Below are 25,731 nucleotides of genomic sequence, written 5' to 3' on the forward strand. Positions count from 1 at the left end.
TAGAGGAATGGAGTTGTTCTCCTTAGAGCAAAGAAGGTTAAAGGGAAACTTGATAGAGGTATTCAAAATCCTGGAGGGTTTTGATACAGTAAATAAGGAAAAACTGTTTCTTATGGCAGAAGGGTTGGTAACCAGAGGATACAGACTTATGTAATTGGCAAAAGAACTAGATCATTTAGCGACAGTAAAGTTGTTGAGAGAGGTGAGGGGGGAAAATTGCAAAGAGTTGTTACGATCTGGAATGCACTGCCTGGAAACCGATTCAATAATAACTTTCAAACTGGAATTGCAGGGCTGTGAGGGAGGGGGGGCTTGAGACTAGTTGGAGAACTCTTTCAAGGAGCCAGCACATGAATGATGAGTCAAATGCCCCCCTTCTGTACTGTCATTCTGTGATGTGATATACATATATATATATTTAATTCTGTCAGCATACACTCATTACAAAGCAGACAAAGTTTGTGATGGCTTGGTCACGTCATTGGATGGATAACGGCTGTACATCCAAAGACCTTCTGTACAGTGAACTGGCCACTAGTTCACCACCTGGTGAATGCCTCCACTACAAGGACACCTGCAAGTGAGAGGTGAAGATGGCAGACACCAACACAGCCACAGAGAACTGGAAGATAGCCACTAATGGTCAGGGACTGCCTGTTAGGAGGGACATTGGAAAAGTCAAGGAGAAATGGAAAGTTCGACTAGCTCAGAGGCCCAGAGAAAACAGGCCAGTGAATCGTGTACCTTTTCAGCCCCCTGTCTTCATCCGCAGAAAATGCAGCAGAGACTGACATTCCCGAGTGGGGCTCCTGAGCCACACCAGGCGATGTTTAACACCTAGCTGATCACCAAGGCACAACCCATTGTCTCACGAAACAGAAGACTGCCAGAGAGGAAGATAGTTGTGTGGATGCTGCAAATCCTTGATTACTGCTTACCCTTAAGGTTAATTTTATCTCTCATTCCTGTTTTTAAAGCTCAGAATACAAAGCAAGCTGCTGGCAAGTTGCACCTGATTTGGTTGTAGGAACAGCAACAACTTGTATTTATATAGCACCTTTAACATAATACAATGTCCCAAGATCCTGCACAGTAGGATTATAAAGCAAAATTTGACACCAAGCCAAAGGAGATGAGATATTTGGGCAGATGACCATAAGCTCGGTCAAAGAGGTAGATTCTAAGCAGCATCTAAAAGGAGGGAGAAAAACAGAGTGGCTTAGAGAGGGAATTCCAGAGCTTGGAGCCTAGGCAGTTGACAGCATGGCCAACAATGGTAGAGTAATTAGAATCAGGGATGCTCAAGGGGCCAGAACTAGATGAGCACAGATATACTTGAGGGTTGTGGGGCTGGAGGAAATTACAGAGCTAGGGAGGGACGGGGTCATGGAGGGAACAGAGAAGATGGGTGAATGGGACTTGGTGTAAGTAAGGACATGAGCAGCAGAGCTTTGGATGACCTCAAGTTTAGGAGCGTAGAGTATGGGAGGCCGGTCAGGAGTGCGTTAGAAGTAACAAAGACACAGATGGGAGTTTCAGCAGCAGATGAGCTGAGACAGGTGCAAAGATAGGTGATATTAGAGGTGGAAATAGGCATTCTTAGTGATTGCTTCTCTATGTGGTCAGAAGCTCATTTTGTGGTCACATGTCACCAAAGTTGTAAACAGCCTGGTTCAGCCTCATATTGTTGCCAGGGTGAGGTATGGAGTTGGTAGCAAGGCAATGGAGTTTGTAGAAGGGACTGAAGATAATGGCTTCAACCTCCCCAGTGTTTGGTTGGGGGATATTTCTGCTTATCTGGTGCTGCATTTTGGCTAAGCTAACAATTTAGCGATGGTGAAGTTGTCGAGAGAGGTGGTGGTGAGGTAGAGCTAAGTGTCATCACCGTATATGTGAAAACTAGCACTGTGTTTTCGGATAATGTCGCTGACGGGCGGCTTGTAGATAAGAAATAGAAGGGAGCTTCAAACAGACAACAGTTTGAAGGATCTCAACTTTCATACAGCAATCAGGAGATGTCACAAAAATGTCTTTCATATTAACTGATGTAGCTTTGCATAGTCGGAGAAGATGCAGTATGACCTCCTCTCAACGCAGATGTTTGAATCGATGCCCATTTCTGGAAATTAGATATACATTATATATAATAAATACTAATATGATACAACTATGCATGAATTACACTTTTAAAAAGTTAATATCCCTTTTTTCATCTCTTTACTTATCCAGTTCATCTGATGTTGATGCCGAGTTCGATACAGTAATTGGGCACATAGAAGATATTATTATGGGTAGGTGAAAACAACGACATAGAAATGATTTTAAAGTTGAACTTTTTACCTCACTTTTGCACTTTGTATTGTAGATACCAAGGGAGTTTCACAGCCATTTACTCCAAATGACATTTGTAGCATTATAAATGCCTTAATCCTTAGATTTGGTTTGTTCTTTTAATTGGCATGTCATTGCTGTACTATATGGAACCTAATTCGAGATATGAGAGAAAAAGATCGAGAATAGCATCAACTGTTGAAGTTTGTTTTATCAGGAATTTGATACCTTTTATAGTTCTGGCAGATCTTTTGCATCATTGCTTATGGTAATTCAGCAGGTGGAGTGGATCTTAACCGGGTTAAAGAGAGTGATAAATGCTTAGAGGTACGGAGCAAGGCTAGAATACATAATTCATACCTAGTATCGGTATTTACTGAGGAAGAGGAAGCTGATAAATTATCGATAGAAGCGGACGCGGTCACAGTAATGGATGGGATAAAAATTGAGAGGCAGGAGGTACTGGAAAGGCTCACTATACTTGGAGTGGATAAATTGCCTGCTCTGGATGGCTTGCATCCAAGGTTGCCAAAGGAAGCGGGGTGAAGATAACGGAAGAACTTGCCATAAGCTTACAATCTTCCCTAGATACAGAAGAGGTGCCAGAGGATTGGAGAGTGGCAAATGAGACACTCTTATTCAAGGAAGGGTGTAAGGCCAGTCCTAACAACTAAAAGCCAGTTAGTTTCACTTCAAAGATGGATGAAGTTTTAAAAATAATAATCAGAGAAAAAAAAAATCAACAGGCATTTGGAGAAGTGTGAGTTAATGAAGGAGAACCAGCATGGATTTGTAAAAGGCCGAATGTGTTTGATTAATCTAATTAAATTTTTGAAGAAGTAGCAGCCAAGGTTGGTTAAGGGAATGCAATAGATGTTGCCTTATATGGATTTTAAGAAAGTGTTTGACAAAGTACTACATAAAAGACTGATTAACAAAATTGTGGCTCATGGAATAGGAGAATCAGCGCCAGCTTGGATAAAAAAAATAGGTTTATGGACAGAAATCAGCGGGCCATGGCAAATGGTTATTTTTCAGACTGGAGGATGATAGACAGTGGTGTTTCTCAAGGGTCAGTGCTAGGACCATTGCTTTTTTTGATATATATATAAATAACTTGGATATTGGAATACAGAGCAAAATTTCAACATTTGCCGATGATACCAAACTTGGAGGAGTGATAAACAATGAGGGTGATACAAATTGACTGCAACAGATAGGCTAGCAGAATGGGCAGTCAAATGGTAGGTGGAATTTAATACAGAGAAGCGTGAGGTGATGCAGAAGGGGTAGGGAGAGGCAATATAGACTTAACGGCACAGTGTGCAGAGATAGGGGAACCTGAGGGTGCTTATGCATTGATCTTTGAAGGTGGTAGGACATAATACAAGAATGGTTAGCAAAGCAGATGGGACCTTGGACTTCATAAATAGAGGTACAGAGTACAAAAGTAGAGACATTGTGTGGAACCTTTACAAAGCTCTGGTTAGGCCACAACTAGAGTATTGCATCCATTCTGGTCACCATACTTTCAAAAAAAATTTGAGGGCACAGAGGAGGTTTACCAGAATGGTTCCAAGGATGAGGGATTTTAGCTACAAGTTTCGGTTGGAGAAGGTGAAATTGTTCTCCTTGGAGCAAAGAGATTGAGGGGAGATCTAATAGAGGTGTACAAGATTATGACAGGTTTGGATAAAGTAAACAAGGAAGAACTGTTCCCATTAGCTGATGGTACTAGGACTAGATGTAAGTTTTGGGGCAGTGGGGGATGCAAGGAAGAACTTTTTTACACAGTGAGTGGCAATGATCTGGAACTTGCTGTCCGTAAAGGTGGTGGAAGCAGAGATGATCAATGATTCCAAGAAGAAAGATAGCAATACCTTGTACCTTTTGGACAAAGGCAAAGGATGAGGTTCCTCCATCAATGCTGGATCCCCATATCCGTCTTGACATGCAGTCACACCCGACTGGCCCTGACCATTGATCAATTGTAATGTATGACTTAACTTAATTGGCATGTCATTGCTGTACTATAGCAATTAAGGGGTATGACTGTGCCCCAGAACAAAATGTCCAGGTAATTCTCCCCCTGTTTGATACACTGCAACGTCTGCAGCTTGGACTCTAGCCCAGTAACCCTTAGCTGAGGTTCCTCAAGTTGCAGACACGTAGTGCAGGTGTCGTTGACTGAGATCGTAATGCTCTCCGCAACTCATAATGCACTCCCATGTGTTGCAGCCACAGCACACCACCTGTCCTGCCATGTTTATCGAAACTGTTTAGAGTCATAGTCATTCAGCCCATTGAGTCTGCACCAGCTTTCCATAGCAATCCAGTCAATCCCATTCTTCCGCTCTATCTCCGAAGCACTGTAAGTTTATTTCTTTCAAGAAACTACCCAAATTCCTTTTGAAATAATTGATTCACCACCATGGTGGGTAGTGAGTTCCAGGTCATTACTACTTGCAGTGTAAAAATGTTCTTCCTCACATCCCCTCTGTAGCTCTTGCCCAAACCTTAAATCTGTGTGCCCTAGTCCTTGTACCATCAATCAATGGGAACAGTGTCTCCTTGCCTACCTTGCCCAAACCTGTCATAATCTTGCACACATCTATCAAATCTCCACTCAATCTCCTTTGCTTCAATGAGAACAATCCCAGTTTCTCTAACCTAACCTTGTGGCTAAAATTTCCCATCCCTGGAACCATTCCGGTAAATCTCCTCTGCCCCTCTCAAAAACTCTCATATCCTTCCTAAAGTGTAGTAACCAGAACTGAATGCAATACTCTAGTTGTGCATAACCAGAGCTTTATAAAGGTTCAGCATAACTTCCCTTCTTTTATACTCAATATCTCCACTTATGAAGCCCAAGATCCCAAATGCTTTGTTAACCACTCTCTCAATATGTCCTGCCAAATTCAAAGATTATGCACATGGAACTCCAGATCCCTCTGTCCTTCCACACTCTTCAGAATTGTGCCATTAAATCTTCAGAGAGCTGGCATGCACTCAATGGGCCAAATAGCCGCCTGCTGTTCCATAAATGACTGTGTGACTCTATGACTGCAAAATCCTGCTCACTTCATCAACAGTTTCTATATCGCTGTTTGATAGCACTACAGTGTATTCAAATACAGTTGGCGATCAAAACTTGGCACTTAATGCTGCAAAATATGATCTTTTAATCTCTTTCTTTCAGTTGAAGAATTTCAGCAGTTACAGAGAAATTTTATGGATAAATACTATTTGGAATTTGAGAATACTGAAGAAAACAAGCTTATTTACACTTCAATTTTCCAAGAATATGTGAGTCTCTGCCCTTAATGGCGTTTTCTGGTATCTCTGACAATTTAAGATGCTGTAGAATATGTATACTGACATAGATTATACCTATAATTTCCTGAAACGTTCTATTAAACATATAGCATTCTGTACCAATGGCAGTTTAGTTTTTATGTGAGAGCCATAGTAAAGATGAGGTGGTAAGAGAAACTGGAAAATTGAAATGGATTTTTATACAGCCCCATAGGGAAAAAAAACTCAGAAATATTGTCTGAAAACAAGAAGAAACTCGAGTGTTAGTAGATGTCAGTAATGGTACTTGAAGTAAGGCTATCTTCCTCTGGAGGCTTTTGTGTTTCACAATTAGCCATTTATTTTCCATATCTTTGTGTCATATGTTCAGTAGGTCTGATTTTCAAAAGATATAAAGTTTCATATGATTCTTTTAAACAAATGTATGCTCTTTAATTACTTGATGGGGATAAATGACAGAGCTACAACGAGAACATGTTTTGCATTACTCAAGTTTTTTTTTTCTCTCGGTGAGTTGCAGGCTCAGCATGCTGGGCCGCCAGTATTTTCTTTCTTAAATATTTGAGAGCTGTCAGTATCCCATAAGATCAGCCATTTTAATGTTTTTGTCCTTGGCAAGCTGTAAGTAACAATGTCTTTCTTCCCCCCAGATTGATTTGTTAGAGAAGTACATTGAACAGCAGTTGATAGAGAGGAGACCAGCCTTCAGCATGACTACGTTCATTACATCACTACAGTAAGTTAAGCAACTTGGGGGGAAGTAGTCAACTAGGGACATATTGGTTCTTGTGAACTGTGGGGCATTTTCTAATTTTGTTACTTTCATGCACTCAAAAATCAACTCTGGCCTCCTGTGATGACTTAGTTCATCAAGTGAGTAGCTGAGCCATACAAACTAGGACCTCTAGTTCAAGCCCTAGAATGTGTAGAGTTAATTGACCTCAGGATGGCTGGTGGGTGACGCACTATAATTGGCAGAAGTGCTGCTGGATTAGAGAAGTGAAAATTAATCAATGTTTCCACTCTCTGTCATTATCTATTGTCCTCTGCTGGAAGTAATTGGGCACTAGGTTAGGACATGCTGTTGCTCTGCAGGCACACGGATTAATAATGGCCATGTGGACAAGGTAGCAGATGTTGACCTAATCCCTTAAAACCATGTAGCAGCCATGAATCAATACTTTAAAGAATGTGGGGGCAAGGGGGTGGTTTGGGGTAGGGAGGGGGCAGAGAGAGGCAAGAGAAGAAAAGACAGTGACTTTAGAAGAGCTTCTTTTGAAAGAAGTGTGCAAGCTGAAATTTTGGCCTGGTGATTACCATCATTACTGCTCTGAAATTGACAGCAACTTCTGACATTAACACATGTAGCTAAACATGGAAATCCAGAAGTTGTCAGTGATGGTGCGCTTCTCCAAGCGTACGCTGTTGACCTCTTCCCCAGATTGAAATCAATTGAAAATCGTTGAACAGCTGAGAACTTCCACTCTTGCACGCTCAGTCTTGCTGTAAAAGCCTTGAAAAATTTACACCTTGCTGAATGAGATGTAACTGGGTTTTAGCAGTGTACTAAGTTCATAATTACTGCCCAACAGCCTCACTGGCCCTGAATGGGTAATTTTAATATTTGTTGAATGTCAAATTTCTCCATTATAAGCAATTCCACTTTTTAAAAATACTACCTTAATCCCTAGTGTTATGACCTTGTTAGAGACCAGCAACATTTTTATTGATTTTTTTGGAAACCTGAAAACCCAGGTACTTAGTAAAAGAATGAAACCACAGATTCACTATTAAACACAAAGGAATTTTACTAAATAGCACTCGCCATTGATATGAGCACTGGACCAAAGCATGCTATCGCATTAGAGAAGGAGAGGATTTCTGCAGAAAATGGCAGGTTCCAGGCTGCTTCCAAAGAGTGGATCAAAAGCAAGATATGAACTATCATTGTATAACATTCAGAAATGTACTACCCCTTCAAGAGGTGCCTACTGTATGAATATTCATAACTACACTCTATCTTAAATAGTCAGTTATATTAAAGATACTAAAAGTACAATGATCACAGTTACTTACACTCTAAGACAAAAGCAAAATACTGCCGATGCTGGAGATACGAAATAAAAACAGAAAATGCTGGAAAAACTCAGAAGGTGTGACAGCATCTGTGGAGAGAGAAACAGGGTTAACGTTTCGAGTTTGCACGACTCTTCTTCAGAGCTCATGCAGCTGATGCATGAAACTATTGTCGATTGTTGTAAAAACCCATCAGGTTTACTAATGTCCTTTAGGGAAGGAAATCTGCCATCCTTACCTGCTCTGGCCTACATGTGACTCCAGACCCACAGCAATGTGGTTGACTCTTAAATGCCCTCTGAAATGGCCTAGCAAACCACTCGGTTGTATCAAACTGCTACAAAGTCTCAAAAGAGGAATTAAACTGGACGGACCACCTGGCGTCAACCTAGGCACCAGAAACGACAACTGCAAACACAGCCTTGTTGACCCTGCAAAGTCCTCCTTACTAACATCTGGGGACTAGTGCCAAAATTGGGAGAGCTGTCTCACAGACTAGACTAGTCAAACAACAACCTGACATAGTCATCCTCACAGAACCATATTTACAGATAATGTTCCAAACACAACCATTACCATCCCTGCGTATGTCCTGTCCCACCGGCAGGACACACCGAGCAGAGTTGGTGTCACAGTGGAATACAGTTGGGAGGGAGTTGCCTCCGGAGTCCTCAACATCAACTCTGGACCTCATGAAGTCTCATGGCATCAGGTCAAACATTGGCAAGGAAAATTTCACCTGATTACCACACTCCACCCTCCCTCATTTGATGAATCAGTGCTCCTCCATGTTGAACACCACTTGGAGGAAGCACTGAGAGTGGCAAGGGTGCAGAATGTAATCTGGGTGGGGGACTTCAATGTCCATCACCAAGAGTGGCTTGGCAGAACTACTACTGGCTGAGTCCTAAATGACATAGCTGCTAGACTGGGTCTGCAGCAGGTGGTGAGGAAACCAACAAGAGGGGAAAACATACTTGACCTCATCCTCACCAACCTGCCTGCCGCAGATGTATCTGTCCATGACCGTATCGGTAGGAGTGACCGCCACACAGTCGTTGTGGAGACGAAGGCCCGCCTTCACATTGAGGATACCCTCCATCATGTGTGCTACTACCACCATGCTAAATGGTTTAGATTTTGAACAGATCTAGCACCTCAAGACTGGGCATCCATGAGGCGCTGTGAGCCATCAGCAGCAGCAGAATTGCACTCAAACACAATCTGTTAGTTCATGGCACGGCACATCCCCCACTCTGCCTTTACCATGAAGCCAGGGGACCAACCTGCTTCAATGAAGAGTGCAAGAGGCATGCCAGGAGCAGCACCAGGCACACCCAAAAATGAGGTGTCAACCTGGTGAAGCTATAACACAGGACTACTTGCATGCCAAACAGCATAAGCACAAAGTGATAGACAGAGCTAAGAGATCCCACAACAACGGGTCAGATCTAAGCTTTGAAGTCCTGCCACATCCAGTCATGAATGGTGGTGGACAGTTAAACAAGTCACTGGAGGAGGAGGCTGCACAAATATCCCCATCCTCAATGATGGGGGAGCCCAGCACATCAGTGCAAAAGATAAGGCTGAAGCATTTGCTACAATCTTCAGCCAGAAGTGCCAAGTGGATGATCCATCTTGGCCTCCTCATGAGGTACCCACCATCACAGATACCAGTTTTCAGCCAATTCAATTCACTTCGTGTAATATTGGCTGAAGGCACTGAATAGTGCAAAAGCTATGGGCCCTGACAATATTCCGGCAATAGTACTGAAGACTTGTGCTCCAGAACTTGCCACACCCCTAGCCAAGCTGTTCCAGTACAGCTACAACACTAGCATCTACCCGGCTATGTGGAAAATTGCCCAGTTGTGTCCTGTACATAAAAAGCAGGACAAATCCAACTCTGCCAATTACCGGCCCATCAGTTTACTCTCGACCATCAGTAAAGTAATGGAAAGGGTCATCAACAGTGCTATCAAGTGGCACTTGCTTAGCAATAACCTGCTCACTGTTGCCCAGTTTGGGTTCCTGTCGCCCAGCTTGGGTTCCACCAGGGCCACTCAGCTCCTGACCTCATTACAGCCTTGGTTCAAACATGGACAAAAGAGCTGAGAATTTGACTGAGTGTGGCATCGAGGACCCCTAGCAAAACTGGAGTCAGTGGGAATCGGGGAAAACTCTCTGCTGGTAAGAGTCATACATAGCACAAAGGAAGATGGTTGTGGTTGTTGGAGGTTAGTCATCTCAGCTCCAGGACATTACTGCAGGAGTTCCTCAGGGTAGTGTCCTTGGCCGAACCATCTTCAGCTGCTTCATCAATGACCTTCCTTCCATCATAAGGTCAGAAGTGGGGATGTTCGCTGATGATTGCACAATGTTCAGCACCATTCGTGACTCTTCAGATCCTGATGCAGTCCATGTCCAAATGCAGCAAGACCTGAACAATATCCAGACTTGGGCTGACAAGTGGTAAGTAACATTCACGCCACACAAGTGCCAAGCAATGACCATCTCCAACAAGAGAGAATCCAACCATTGCCCCCTTGAAGTTCAGTGGCATTACCATCACTGAAACCCCACTATTAACATCCTGGGGGTTACCATTAACCAGAAACTGAACTGGACATATAAATACTGTCACTACAAGAGCATGTCAGAGGCTAGGAAAATCTGCGACAAGTAACTCACCCCCTGACTTCCCAAAGCCTGTCCACCATTTACAAGGCACAAGTCAGGAGTGTGATGGAATACTCCTCACTTGCCTGGATGAGTGCAGCTGCCACAACGCTCAAAAAGCTCACCACCACCTTCTCGAGGGCAACCAAGGATGGGCATTAAATGCTGGCCAAGTCAGAGAATCCCACATCCCGTGAATGAAAAAAAAACTGAACTTCTTAACTAAGATTTCTTTCTACGCCCATTTGACTTACATCCCAAAAGAACCCAAGTCAGATACTTGCCTTCCACTTACTTCTGACAAGGTTGTCCCTTCAAATATTTTCCAACTGTCCCACAATTGTAGATTCCTAGTTCAACACAGACGTTGCTGGCATTTTAAGCATATCCACCTTGGGGCAGAAGGATTCTAGTTCTAATGTTCTTTAACTCTGGAGACTTATATCTAAGATCTCACACTCTCACTCACCTCACTCTTTCACTCTCACTCTCCCTCATACTCTCACATTCTCTCTCTCACACTCATTCACTCCCTCACACTATCTCCCTCCCTCACACTATCTCCCTCCCTCACACTATCTCCCTCCCTCACACTATCTCCCTCCCTCACACTATCTCCCTCCCTCACACTATCTCTCCCTCTCTCACACTATCTCTCCCTCTTTCACACTATCTCTCCCTCTCTCACTATCTCTCCCTCTCTCACACTATCTCTCCCTCTCTCACACTATCTCTCCCTCTCTCACGCTATCTCTCCCCCTCTCACACTCTCTCACACTCTCTCTCCCTCTCTCTCCCTCTCTCTCCCTCTCTCTCCCTCTCTCACCCTCTCTCTCCCTCTCTCTCCCTCTCTCTCCCTCTCTCTCCTTCTCTCTCCCTCTCTCTCCCTCTCTCTCCCTCTCTCACCCTCTCTCTCCCTCTCTCACCCTCTCTCACACTCCCTCGCTCTCACTCACCCTCTCATACCCTCTCTCTCTCTCACACCCTCTCTCTCTCACTCTCTCTCACTCTCTCACACTCACTCTCTCTCTCACCCCCTCACTCTCTCACCCACTCTCTCTCACCCACACTCTCTCACTCACTCTCTCACTATCTCACTCTCTCTCACTCTCACACTCTCACTCTCTCACACGCTCTCACTCTCACATTCTCTCTCACTTGCTCTCACACACTCGTTCTCACACTCGCGCGCTCTCTCTCACTCGCGCGCTCTCTCTCACTCGCGCGCTCTCTCTCACTCGCGCGCTCTCTCTCACTCGCGCGCTCTCTCACACTCGCGCGCTCTCTCACACTCGCGCGCTCTCTCTCACACTCGCGCGCGCTCTCCCTCGCGCGTGTGCGCGCTCTCGATCGCGCTCGCGCGCTCTCCCTCGCGCTCGCGCTCTCTCCCTCGCGCTCGCGCGCGCTCTCCCTCACGCTCACGCGCGCTCTCCCTCACGCTCGCGCGCGCTCTCCCTCACACTCGCGCGCGCTCTCCCTCACACTCGCGCGCGCTCTCCCTCACACTCGCGCGCGCTCTCCCTCACACTCGCGCGCGCTCTCCCTCACACTCGCGCGCGCTCTCCCTCACACTCGCGCGCGCTCTCCCTCACACTCGCGCGCGCTCTCCCTCACACTCGCGCGCGCTCTCCCTCACACTCGCGCGCGCTCTCCCTCACACTCGCGCGCGCTCTCCCTCACACTCGCGCGCGCTCTCCCTCACACTCGCGCGCGCTCTCCCTCACACTCGCGCGCGCTCTCCCTCACACTCGCGCGCGCTCTCCCTCACACTCGCGCGCGCTCTCCCTCACACTCGCGCGCGCTCTCCCTCACGCGTGGGCACTCTCTCTCGCTCTCTCTGTCTCGCTCTTCTCAGCCGAGCTATCCTAGACTCGTTATTAGTAGAGTCCTTCAGTTATCAAGGGTATTAAACCCTCTTAGCAAGCACAGAACTTAACTCTGCATGGAAGAAATGTTCCCCGCAGCCAGCTTGATCTAAACTGCCTAAAAAAGCAGAGACACACACTGTATCTTTATGGGCATCTTTTTGCAAGGTTCTGGACAAGCGACGCAACTTCACCGTTTGACCACAAAATCCATCTCAAAGGATTTCAACCTAATAACTAATGTCTTTGATATAAAAGCTCAAATTGAGACGATGGTGCCTCTCTGGTAGTGTGCCCAAGTTTTGGGCAAAGCTGCAGTTTCCCACACGTTCCTGCTCTTGGTGTCTCACACAAAGGTGCCAGCTTAGGGCCTTTAATTTAATAATAGGAAGACAATATAAGTTCCATTGACTGACCCCGGGAAGGTTTCTCTCACCCAGCAGATGTTTGTGTAATTGTATTAGCAAAATTTCCACCGAAGGGTGTGTGTATGAGAGGCAATGCAGCAAAAAGTTTAATGTTGGCAAAAACAACAAACAGCTGAAGTTGTGAAGACAGGCAGTCCAGCACATTTTTTTGAATAAGAAATGTGCAGTTTTTAACACCTATGTGAAACTGGATTTTAAAAAGCTGTTGCATGCACAGGGCAGGCACAACTTCAAACTGGAAAACTATCCAGCCCAATATTGAATAAATAATTGCAGTCAAAGGTGCTTTATCCTGTCAGAATACCTTTCTTTTGGAATGCCATGAACCTTCTTTAGTAGGTGAAGTAATACGATCAGTAAATTCAGTAAAAATTTTGGCAAATGTTACAAATCAAGCTGTTGTGAAAATGAATGTGATATTTAAAGTCATCACAAGGTGGTGCTATAAACAGCTTGGGAGAATTGGTGAAAATTTAACTTATGCTTTGTTGAAAGCATATGATTGTAAAAAACAAATTTGTTTGTGTTTGTAAGATACTTTTCATTTATTTGTTATGTCATGACTCACTGGGGATAGCGTGCTGCAATATCAAGCCCCACTGTTCCCCGAGCCACAACAAATGTGAAAAGTTTAATCAAACCGCCAGATTGCCCCAATTCTACATAACAGTATAATTTAGGCTAACAGAATACAAGCACCAGGTTTGTAAACTTAATAAGCAAATAACTGTTGAACAAACTATCATTAACCAGTGGCAAAAGAAATATGAACTGCTTATTTCTAATACTATAACTTAAAATCCCTATATGCGTGCACACATGCACACACACAAAATACGCACACACACATACGCGCACACACACATACGCGCAAAAGAAATATGAACTGCTTATTTCTAATACTATAACTTAAAATCCCTATACGCGTGCACACATGCACACACACAAAAGACACATAAAACACACAAATCTTGGATTTTAAGGGTGGGGAAAAAACCATTCATTATCATCAATTCCGGAGTACAAGATTCAATAGGTTCATTTTGAGCGATGTCTTCCAAATTCCTTTCAGTTCTTATTGATGACATGAGGTGGTCTTCCAGCACTTTCAGTATTTAGTTCACTGGTTGAGCACTCGCCTTTCAATGTCTCTAACAGTGATTTTCCCCTTTGCCTCTTGACAGGGGGGTTTTCAGAGAGAGAGCAGGTTATAGAGATATGAGGAGAAAAGCCAGTTAGCTATTATTGTGGAATTACTGGAATCTTCCACACACATGAGAGGGAGGTTTTAGGTCTTATTTCACCTCTCTTCTATTTTTACTTAGCTCTGTTGAAGGGTCATTCGGACTCGAAACGTTAACTGTGCTCCTCTCCGCAGATGCTGCCAGACCTGCTGAGTTTTTCCAGGTATTTTTGTTTTTGTTGAGGTTTTAGGTCTTGTTCCTTTCAGGCTAGGAGCTATTCCGCTGCCCTGCTCTTCACATAAACCCTGGTCACCTGGTCAGGAGCCAATTAAAAAGCTGTTGTCTCCCTTGGGCCAGGACTCCTTTCTGGTACCATCCTGTCTTTCATGGCACATTCTGTTCCAGGACTGCAACATTGTATATATCTTTCATCCTGCTCCAGTGGACATGTCCTTCAAACTGTAGCCATTGCAACTCCAATCCACAGACCAGTCCAACAAATAAAAAGATATGTTCCTTACAGTTAGTCGGAAGAATTCAAATCAGAATCTCTTCTGACTGCAATCTAAAAATTGTTCATGTGATCAACCTGGAGAAAATTCAGCAGCTGAGCAATTAAATGCTACTTTCTGTATTATTTTCAGTGACATTATATAGGTCTTTGAAAGTCTTGGGGCAATGTTGTGGAAAATTGCCAACCATGATTCAGCACTTTGGTTTTTAATGGGTAGTTGTCATGCTTTAGAATCTGAAGGTGAATGGTATCCTGGAAGTAAAATCCCTGGTTGGAATTCTTTATTTCTTCTTCTCCCTGTATAATCGTATAATGAATAAGGATGTAACATTCTGAATAGCGCTTACCATTGATACGAGCACTGGACCAGAACATGGTGTCACATTAGAGGAGAGGATTTCTGCAGAAAATGGCTGCTTCCAAAGAACAGATCTAAAGCAAGATATGAATCATTATTGTTTAGCATTCAGAAATGTACTATCCCTTCAAGAGGTGCCTGTTATAGGTTGTCTCCGAAACACATAGGAGTGCAGGAATCACTGCTGCCTGGTAAATCATGACCTTGGTCTTGGGTTTGGAAACCTAGTCCTCAAATACTCTTCTTCAGTCGTCTGAAGGCTGAGATGTCACAATGGAAGTGATGATGAATTTTGTCGTCCATGTCTGCCTTCGTGAGAGGAGGCTCCCAAGATACTGAAGTAGTTCACATTATCCAGGATCTCGCCATTGATCTTAAGTGATGGTGGGAGGTGTTGTGCTGTGAAAGCTGGTTGGAAGAGGACCTTAGTTTTATGGGCATTTAATAAAAGGCCTATTTTATGCTTTGGAGAGTTGGACAACCTACAGCAGCCATCTCAAAGCACTGGAGAAGTACCATCAGTGGTGCGTTCATAAGGTGCTCCAAATTCGATGGCAAGAAAGGTGGTCCAACAGCAGAATCCTCTCCAAGCCAACAATCCCAGTATCATAAGAACATAGCATAAGAGCATTAGAAATAAGAGCAGGAGTAGGCCATCCGGCCCCTCGAGCTTGCTCCGCCAGTCAATAAGATCATGACTGATCTGATTGTGTCTTAACCCTACTTTCCTGCCTGTCCCAATAACCCTCGACTCCCTTGGTAATTAAAAATCTGTCTAACTCAGCTGGGGGAGAGAATTTCAAAGACTAACAACCCTCTGTAAGAAGAAATTCCTTTTCATCTCCACCTTAAATGAGAGACCCTTTATTTTGAAACTGTTTCCCCTAGTTCTAGATTCCCCTATGAGGGAAAACATCCTCTCAGTATCTCCCAAGCCAAACCCCCTCAGAAAATTATATGTTTCAATAAGATCACCTCTCATTCTTCTAAACTGCAATGAGTATTGGCCCAACTTGCTGAACCTTTCCTCATAAGACTGCCTCTTCATCCCAGGAATCACCCTCAGGAATCTTTTCTGAACTACCTCCAAATGCAAGTATATCCCTCCTTAACAAAGGTGACCAAAACTGCATACAGTACTCGAGGTGTGGTCTCACCAATGCCTTGTACAATTGTAACAAGATTTCCCTATTTCATACTCCATCTCTCTTGCAATAGACACTAATCACTTCAAATCAGCTGCAGTAGATGGGACGTGTTGTCTGTATGTCTGACACCACACTCCCAAAGCAACTGTTCTACTCGGAACTTGGTCATAGTAGGAAGCTCCCAGGAGCTTAGTGGAAATGCTTTAGGGATGTCCACAAAGCATTCCTGAAGAGATCAAACATCCCCATCAGCTCATGGGTGTCCCTGGCTTGTGACGGACCAAAATGAATAAGGTTTACTCAGGAAGACATCACAAGACTTTGTCAGGAGCACACTGAGGTGAAGTTGAGGCATCAGAGAGAGCACACAAGCCTCTCAATACCACATCTGCCCAACCTGTCAAGCACCATCTACCCCACATGTGACAAAGTCTGCAGGTCATGCATTAGACTTAACAGTCATTTCAGAACTCATTGAACCGGAAGCAAGTCATCCTCAATCCCAAAGGACTGCCTAAGAAGAAGACCCCTTCAAAAACAATTCTGATGTTACAGTTTTTTGAACTGCTGTGTTGAGAGCTACATTGTTACAAATGGCACTTAGATTATTTTGTTTGTTTTAAATATTTGCAAAATATGGAAGATGAAATATTAGTACCCAGATTTATTAAGATTTTGGAGGTATCCATAATTTCTGTGGTGACAGTTTGCTATTGGGTAAAAATTAAGCATGATGGCACATGTAATAACTGGCAGCTGTCCATTTCTCACCTGATAAGTGGGTACCAGCAGAGGATACCTAACCAGTAGCTTTTAAAGAGATTGCAGGAGGCTGCTCAGAAAAAGTGAGTTTCTTTTCTTGAGATTTTTATAGGGTGAGGAGGATCATTCATTATCCTACCTGCAGGCTCCGTGGAGAAGCCAGTCGATTTCTCTGCTTCTGAAAACTGGCAAGCTGCAGAACTGTGCTTGTAGCTAGCTCACTGATTAACACTTTGAGACCCAAATCTGAAAGTGGTTCTGACCTTCCGACTGCCCTCGTACGATTATGTGGACGCACCATCAATATCGCCTAAATTGGGCCAGCCTTGAAAATCTTCCCCACTGTTTCTCAGGAGCTTGCCATATCTTTTGGTAAAAGTGAAGATTTCAGAAAATGGGTTTGTACCTAAAATTGAAGGATTATGGACCATAAATATATGATATTTTATTGGTTTGAAGGGAATTTAAAGAATAGTAATAATAGCACTATTATGTTTTGTTATAGGCAACATAAAGATGAGATATCTGGAGATATATTTGACATGTTACTGACTTTCACAGATTTCCTGGCTTTCAAAGAAATGTTTCTTGACTACAGAATGGTATGTATAATATACTTGGTCTTTCAAATAAAATTAAACCACCATGTCACATTGGCATGTAATGTACGGCAAGGTATAAGGTTGTCCGTTGTCCCTTGCTTATAATAAGTTAGAATTAATCTTTGTGACCCCGGGCTAGAGAAGAGAAGGATGACCTCAAAGTGAAAGTCAAGATTCAACTCAGTTTTGTAGATGCTAAAGGGGATTGAGTTTTTGTATTGATGGAGTAAAATCTATTTGCAATATTGGCCACCTCCTTATGTATTAAATATACTGGGGACAATCATATTTATACGGTTGTTTGCAAAGTGAATAGTTAATCCATGTTGTTCTTTTTTAGGTATGAAATTTAGAAAGTTCCTAGATCACCCTGTTGGTCAACACCTACATCATGTACTAGGCTTAGAAAGGTCAATGTAGCTGGCATCCACTTGATACTGGGAAATAACCTTTATGCTTCCACTAAATATTTTTCCTTGGATCTTTTGACCAAGAAGGCTTAACTGTTGAGATTTTTCTTGGAGACAGTTGTGCTTTCCAGGACATCAAGGAGACTCTACTTCTCTTACCGCTTGGAATTATCCTTCCAATGTTTATATTGTATTTTATAGCTTCTTGCTTTGCTGCATTAGCAAGGAGGTGGTGCCTTTATATGGATTGAAATTGGAAAGCCACACATATATCACTATTGTCAAAATATGTGCTAAACCCTCAGTATATAGAAAATGCATCCATTCAAATAATGAAGATGGTCCTTGGGTGTTAGCTGTGACTTAGTTGATAGCATTCTCACATCTGAGTCAAAGGTTGTGTGTTCAACTCCCACTTCAGAGACTTGAGCACAAAAGTCTAGGCTGACACCCCAGTGCAGTACTGCAGGTGTGCTGCATTGTTGGAGGTGTCATCTTTTTGATAAGAAGTTAAACTGAGGTCCCATCTGTTCTCCAAGATCGGCATAAAATATCACATGGCACTATTTTGAAGATGAGCAAGGGAGTTATCTCTGGTTCCCTAGTCAATATTTATCTCTCAATCGTCATCACAAATTTAATTATTATCACATTGCTGTTTGTGGGAACTTGCTGTGTGCAAATTGGCTGCCTCATTTCTTTACAACAGTGACTGCACTTCAAAAATACTTCACTGACTGCAAAATGCTTTAATACAACATGAGGAGAAAGGTGCTATATAAATGCAAGTTTTTCTTTTTCTTAGAGGTAAGGAAATATCCATAATTTGTCACTGGCATCCACTTGCTACAGGCTGCATGTCTGTAGCCACACACATGCTTCCACTAAACACTTTTACTTCAAAAATATGAATAAGGGAAAACAGCCTTCACTATCCACTTTCCTTACAACTGAATGATTTGTTTGTGATGCTGGTTAAAGGAGAAATATCAGCTAGGACACTGAGAGAACCTCCCCTGCTCTTATTTTTATTGTTCCATGAAATCTTGTATGATGACCTGAGAGGTCAGATGGGGCCTTGGTTCAGCGTTTTAATTTGAAAGGTAACATCTTCAACAGTACTACACCAAAGTGTCAGCCTAGATTGTGTGCTCAAGCCTCCAGAGTGAGACTTGAATCCACGATTTTCTGATCTGTGAGCAGCAGCGCCACATATGAGGCAAGGTTGACACAGTTAAGGTTTTATTTCTCTAACACCCTCCTACCTAATCATCCTGCTTCAACCCCCACAGGTCTGCCTCTTCTCACTACTATCACCTTTGTCCTCTTCTGGTTGCACTAGTTTCCTGTGCCCCAGTGACTTGAGTTTAATGTTAGCACACCCTACAGTTTCCTAACAATGGGTTTTCTTCATCCTTCCTTCAACCCTTGAAATCCAGCAACTATGCTTGTGCCCTCTGGTATTCTTTGTCCAAATTCCCATGCCTTCCAGCTCTTTCCAATGTTCCAAAAGCATCCACTGAATACTGCTGTTGAACTGTACCTTTGCTTTTCCACTCCAACCATCTCCATTTTTATACATTACCCACTTGCTCAGCATTCACTTTTTAGTCCTCAATATAAAACATTTGAGAAGTGTTTTTCTACAGCTGAAGAACAAAATAGAAATATAAGTTGTAGCTGATTCTTTTTAATTTTGGCCATATATACAGCTTACTAGAAATTAAGGATCTAGTTTAGACGGACTCTGATTACACCATTGTCGATCTTCATTCTATTCTCCAAATCTAGATGAACGAAAGAAAGATAGACTTGCATTTATGTATAGCACCTTTTATGTCTTCAGGTCATCCGAAAGCGCTTTATAGCCAGTGAAGTAATTATGAAGTGTAGTCCCTGTTGTAGGAAACAAGTCAGCCAATTTTTGCACAGCAAGGACCCACAAACAACATGATAATGACCAAATAATTTGTTTTAGTGATGTTGATTGAGGGATAAATATTGGCCAAGATGCCAGGGATAATTCCGTTGTTCTTTTCTGAAATAGTGCCATGGAATCTTTTACGTCTATCCAAGAGAGTTGTTGGGGCCTCAGTTTAACATCTCAACAGAAAGACATTTGTATGGATATTGTAGTTCTTAACAAAGTAAGAGGGATAATGGCTATCTTTCTGGTTTGAAAAACTGCAATAACTAAAATGATCAGAAAGGAACCTTCGTGTTCAGGATCAATTTAATGTAAAGTGCTTCTCTACAATGTAGTTATGGAAAATATAATTGATTTGTCATACTTATTAGGAAAACTTTCTCTCCACTTGACGCTTGCTGCATCAGCTGAGGGGGAAGAAGAGACGTGTTTTTATTTTTGGAGTTGGGGGAGTGAGGCTAACTAACTTATTTTGTTGGACTTTGGCTCTATTGGGATTACTGCACAGACCAGCCAATTGTAAAGCTGATATTTAAATTTATTTCCATAGTCATTTATCACTAATTTGCATGAACCCAGTGACTTTATTGTTTGACTAGTGACTTAAAAATGTTTTATTCCTTCTTAATATTAAATGTATTTACTTTTCAGGAAAAGGAAGGGCGTGGCCTTGACTTTAGTGGAGATCTTGTAGTGACATCGTTATCAAAATCATCTTCATTGTCTCAGGCTTCACAAAACATGCGACCTTTCCAGTAGTTTACTGTATCTCTCTGGAGTCCTACATTTAGTCCCATAGGCTTACATATTCCAAATACAATTTGATAGACATTTTGACATATTACAGTATTCTCCAAGGACGGTTGTACAGATACACCATTAAACCACAGTAAAAGGCTTCAGTTCTAATATTTTTGTTTTTCAAATCCTACTTAGCAAGAATCTTGTTATCTTTAATAACATTTTCACACATAGGGCAAAGGCCTCCTAATCCTAGTTGCAGGTCTGCATGCTTCATTAACTAGAGGATCCTGTAACTTATTTGACCTAGTTGTAAAACATATTTTGTAAGATTTCAGCTAGGAAATTTTGGTTCTTTTACCACTTAAACACTCTTCATCTTACAAAGATTCTAGTGGCAGTACCTGAAGGTAAGGACATGCAGCCATCGCTTTATGCTCTGAGACCCATCTGAGACATGTCTTTATCCAGAACTCTTGGCAGTAATATAAACATTGTAATTAGAGGCAGAGATCGCTGCCCATTGTTAACTGCACAAGTCCACATGTCATTTTTGGCCTGCTAGCTTGTATGTAGCTTCCCGACCTAGAAACACTAATAGCCTTTTGTTTTTGGCTCCCATTGTTACAGTTCAGACCCCTTCATTTTGCAAAATAATTCTTGAAATGGAAAGTGGGATCTTCATACCAGAGCTGTTTCTAATTAAAAACACTGAGCCCATATCTATGACTATCATTTTCCATAACATTCAGCACATGCAGAATCTGCATTGGTAATTTTAGTGTTTTAATGCTTCAACCATTAAAACATGTGTTCCTGAGGTAGGCCATTCCCACATGCTGGTAATTGGGTCAGTGTTGCTACTTCGGCCTCTGTTAATACTAGGAACCTGTAAATATAGCCGCGATTGAATCAGGATTTTGTATCTCCTCTATGTTTGAGACTTAAAATTGTGTTTTGGTTTGTTGCTGCTGTCATAGTACGATAGTATTTCCTGAACAAAAACTGAGATTTCCATGGGATAATGCATTGGTTGTAATGCAGTTAGGTAAAGTCTGTGATAATATTGTACATACCACTTAGACACTCCCCAAACATTTCATTAACTAGAGGATCCTGTAACTTATTTGACCTAGTTGTAAAACATATTTTGTAAGATTTCAGCTAGGAAACTTTGGTTCTTTTACCACTTAAACACTGTTCATTGACTGGTTAATTGACCAGAACTGTAGACATTGGATTAAAAAGCCAAAGTCCATAACATTGTTACATCTAATAGTTCAAAGATCTTGTTGAGAGAATATAGAGTATTATGGCTTTCCTAATGTGTACAAAGTGATTTTGCCGACTCAGCTCGTTTCGCTGAGAGTTACAAATTCATGCTTACTTATTTTTCATATTTGTACATATATTTTTATTTGTGTATTTTAAATAAAAGATTGCTGAAATGCACTTTTGTAAGATAAGTCTTGGGAGCTTTTTTTTTAAAAAAAGGAACTGTCTGTATAATCTGTCCTATTTATCCGCAAGACTTAAATTCCACAGTGCCAGAAACAGCAAAATGATCACATTATGCATGTCCAGTTGTCCTTAATTCACAGCTTATAACACTGTCTCCTGACTGTTTCATCTTCCCTCAATTCTGGGAGAAGTACATCTGTATCAAAGGACAACAAAAATGCTGTACTGGAAAAGCAGAATACTGTGAATGCTGGAAATCTGAAATAAAAGCAGAAAACGCTGGAAATACTCTGGGTGCGACAAGGACAAAGGGAAGGTCTTTGATAGGGTGGAAGACAGGAGAGATTGAATGACATGAGTTAGTCTTATAGGGCCAAAAAAATGGTGAGGGGACAAGAAAAGAAACAAAAGATGTGCTGGAGCAGGTGTTCTACTGTCTGAAAGTGAAAATAAGCAAAAACCCGAAATATGCAAAGAAAAGGAAACAAAACGGGGATCAGAGTTTACAGTCTGAAATTGCTGAGTTCAATGTTAAGTCTGGTAGACTGTAAAGTGCCTAAGTGAAAGGTGAGGTACTGTTCCTCAAGCTTAAGTCGAGCTTCACTGGAACAGCACAGCAAACCAAGGACACAGGTGTCAGCTTGAGAGCAAAGTGGAGATTTAGAATGACAGGCCATCAGAAGCTTGGGGTCATGCTTGTAGACTGAACAGAGGTGTTCCACAAAATGGTCACCCAATCTACATTTGTTCCCCCGAGTGAAGAGGAGACCGTGTGAGCTGTACTAAGTAAATTAAAAGTACATGTAAATCATTGTTTCACTCGAGCGTTTGGGACCTTGGATTGTGAGGAAAGAGGAATAAAGATGGCGTGTGTTACATCTGCGTTTGCATGGGAACAAAAATGCAGTGCTGGTCAGGTGGAGTAGAGAGGACTGAGTCACTGAATTTGCCAGTGACAAAAACAAATGCCAGTCTCTCCCTCCAATACCAGCATTTACGTGGTACGAAGGTCAGCCATCCTTTTTCAGAGGTGCTGCTGAAAACCACCTCTTTAGATGGGACTTGGAGGCAACATAACCATCAAATTAATACAGTAGTACCACCCAAGTCAGGATGCCAATGTTGGTCATACTGTAAATTAAATGGGTTCTGCCAGAAGTCTGGATAAATATTGTGTGTATTTATAAGCATTTGCTCATTGAATGAAATTTGAAAAACCATAGATTTTTAAAATGTTATTTTCCTCTATTCCCTCACCAGCCTCCTGCTATTATAATATTTCACCTAGTTAACAGATTGGGTCAGTAGAAGCTATTGATGTTTCTATGGTTACTGTCCTTGTAAGCAGCCAGTTCATTCAATTCTATTGATCAGAGGCTGGTGCTATCAGTTTTCCTATTCCATTGAAAGAAATATTCTGTTGCTGCACAGTATTCTTAAGAGCTTAGCCAAGAACTAATGATCTTTGCCAAATATGGGAAAGCAAGTTTCAGAATCTGTTACCCCACAGAAATCAATACAACAGCCCTGATTAGGAAAAATCAATGGTCAATTGCTGGAGATCCAGGTTTGGAGGGATGATTTGCATAAGATCAAAGGTTCTCGTTTAGACTTTCAACAAAGATCAACTTTTGAAAAAAATCTTGTTTTAAATTGCTATCTCAATCTTTATGCCATTTTATTTACCTTTCCCACTATCAATATTGATTTTTAATTTGAGGTATATACTTGTATAATGAAAATATTTTGTTTAATTCTAGCCATTCACTCCCTCCTTGGTGCACTTTTGGTACAATCAAGAATGCTCACAACCTTAACTGTCTCTGTAACTACCTCCAGCCCTACGCTCTGTTCCTCTGATTCTGGCCTCCCCCTTCACTCCAGCATGGTCAGCTATGCTGTAGAGTTGCATCCTGTGTGTCGTCCTCCTCTTTCAGGACCTTTTAATCCATCCCTTTGACTCAATATTTGGTCGCATTTTATATGGCTTGGTGTCTCTTTCTGATAATGGCCCTGTGAAGTGCCTTGGGATGTATTTTGGTGTTAAAGAGACAGCTGTATAAATTCAAGTCAGAGTAATTAGTAAAATAGAGTTGGCGATTACACTATAATCACAATGATTTGATTTGTAAAAGGTTCCAGCTTTTGTGAGAACAAATTTTAGGTTAAAATCCTTTCAAGCTTGGTTGTGGTTGTTGGGTCAAGCATTTCAGCCCCAGCACTGCAGGAGTTCCTCAGTGTCCTCGGCTCGACCATCTTCAGTTGCTTCATCAATGACATTCTTTCCATCATAAGGTCAAAAGTGGGGATGTTGCAGTGTTAATTTCATTTGCAACTCCTCAGATAAAGAAGCAGTCAGTGTGCACATACAGTAAAACATGGGCAACATTCAGACTTGGGTTACTGTGGCAAATAACATTTGTGCCATACAAATACCAGATAATAACCATCTCTAATAAGATGGAATCTGGCCACTTGTCCTTGGCATTCATTCAATAGTCTTATTATTGAATCCCCCACCATCACATTGTGGGAGTCACTATTGACTAGAAACCGAAGGTGGTCTATTCATGTAAATACTATGGCTTCAAGAACAAATCAGAAATTGTGTATTCTGTGGCCAGTAACTCACCATGTGACTCCCCAAAGCCTTTCCACCATCCACAAGACACAAGTCAGGAGTGTGATGGAATACTCCCCACATGCAGCCCCAGAATACTCAAGAAGCTCAACAGCAGCTAAGAAAAGCAACCTGCTCGAGCAGCATCCTATCCACCACCTTAAAACGCTCACTCCCTGGTTGCAGTATGTACAGCCTACAAGATGCAGTGCAATAACACTTCAACAACAGCTCCCACACCTACACCCACAACCACATAGGATAAGGGCAGGAAATGGATGGTAATATCACCTGCTGAAAGTTCGCTGCTACGTCACACATCACCCTAATTGGAAATATACTGCCATTCCTTGAACGTCAGCTCAAAATCCTGGAACTCCCCATCTAATGACAATGAGTGCACCTACACTAAGACTGGGTGGGGGGGGGACTTCCTCGTGAACCTGGTCCTGGGCCTGACCAAGCTTGCCATTAACAGGTCCAGGCAGCGGGTGATCAAGAGAGGAGGGGGTGGGGGGTCACCCAACCCAACTCAACTGTTCACATTTCTTCCGTTGCTATATTCACAGCCAGCAATACACTCAGCCTGTGAATAAAAACAGTTTTAATTTTGAATGAGGTTTTCTCAAAGTATGGAAAAATGCAAAAACGAAAGTAATGAAATGTTCTGTGATCCAGCACATTGTTTGGCGATTTGTGAAAGCCATTTGTTCCTTAAATTAATTCATGTATTGAAACTGTGGCAGCATCATTTTTATTTTGTTTCCAGATAAATCCTGATGATCAAATGCCTTGTCTGGAGCTTACTTGTACAAATGGGGGTGATCTCAGGCTGGATCTTGGACTGTGCAGAGTTCATTGTTCTCTGGACAAGATGGCAACATAGGGCACAACTGGCAGTAGCTCCTTTGGATGAGGGAAGGGATGTAGGGTTCTTATTCTTGATCAAATGATCCTTGCTCAAAACTGCGTGTGTGTAACACCCCATAATTATGCGCTCGTGTGTATATAAAGGACCACCTAGTGGAGTAGCAGCCCCATTGCCATACCCCACGATGTGTTCAACTGCAGGAAAACAAAGGACAAAAAAACCCAAAGGAAAAACATCAACTGTACTTCAGTATTGATCAACATGAACAATATACAACTGCAGGTTGGTGACCAATTCCTTTTATTAGAATATCGTAACACATTGAAAAACGATCAATTATGTGTGAACAGATGAGAGATTTTATATATATATATATATATATATATATATATACACATCCTGAACTATATTTAAGAATTAAAACGTCAGTGCACTTCTA

General features: G+C 42.2%; 1 protein-coding gene across 2 annotated transcripts in view; it reads left to right on the top strand.

Annotated features, from left to right (window-relative positions):
* Positions 1–21,806, top strand: part of arl2bp (ADP-ribosylation factor-like 2 binding protein) — a 34,986-nt gene extending 13,180 nt beyond the window's left edge. For both annotated transcript variants that reach the window (XM_078544144.1, XM_078544145.1), the window contains exons 3-7: positions 2,230–2,291; positions 5,531–5,637; positions 6,297–6,382; positions 17,166–17,262; positions 20,251–21,806. In XM_078544144.1, coding sequence (XP_078400270.1) covers positions 2,230–2,291; positions 5,531–5,637; positions 6,297–6,382; positions 17,166–17,262; positions 20,251–20,358 — 460 coding nt within the window. In that variant the 3' untranslated portion in view covers positions 20,359–21,806. The remainder of the gene's footprint in view (positions 1–2,229; positions 2,292–5,530; positions 5,638–6,296; positions 6,383–17,165; positions 17,263–20,250) is intronic.
* Positions 21,807–25,731: the final 3,925 nt, after the last annotated feature.

This window comes from Cetorhinus maximus, chromosome 6 (genome assembly GCF_964194155.1).
Source record: "Cetorhinus maximus chromosome 6, sCetMax3.hap1.1, whole genome shotgun sequence".
NCBI lineage: Eukaryota > Metazoa > Chordata > Chondrichthyes > Lamniformes > Cetorhinidae > Cetorhinus > Cetorhinus maximus.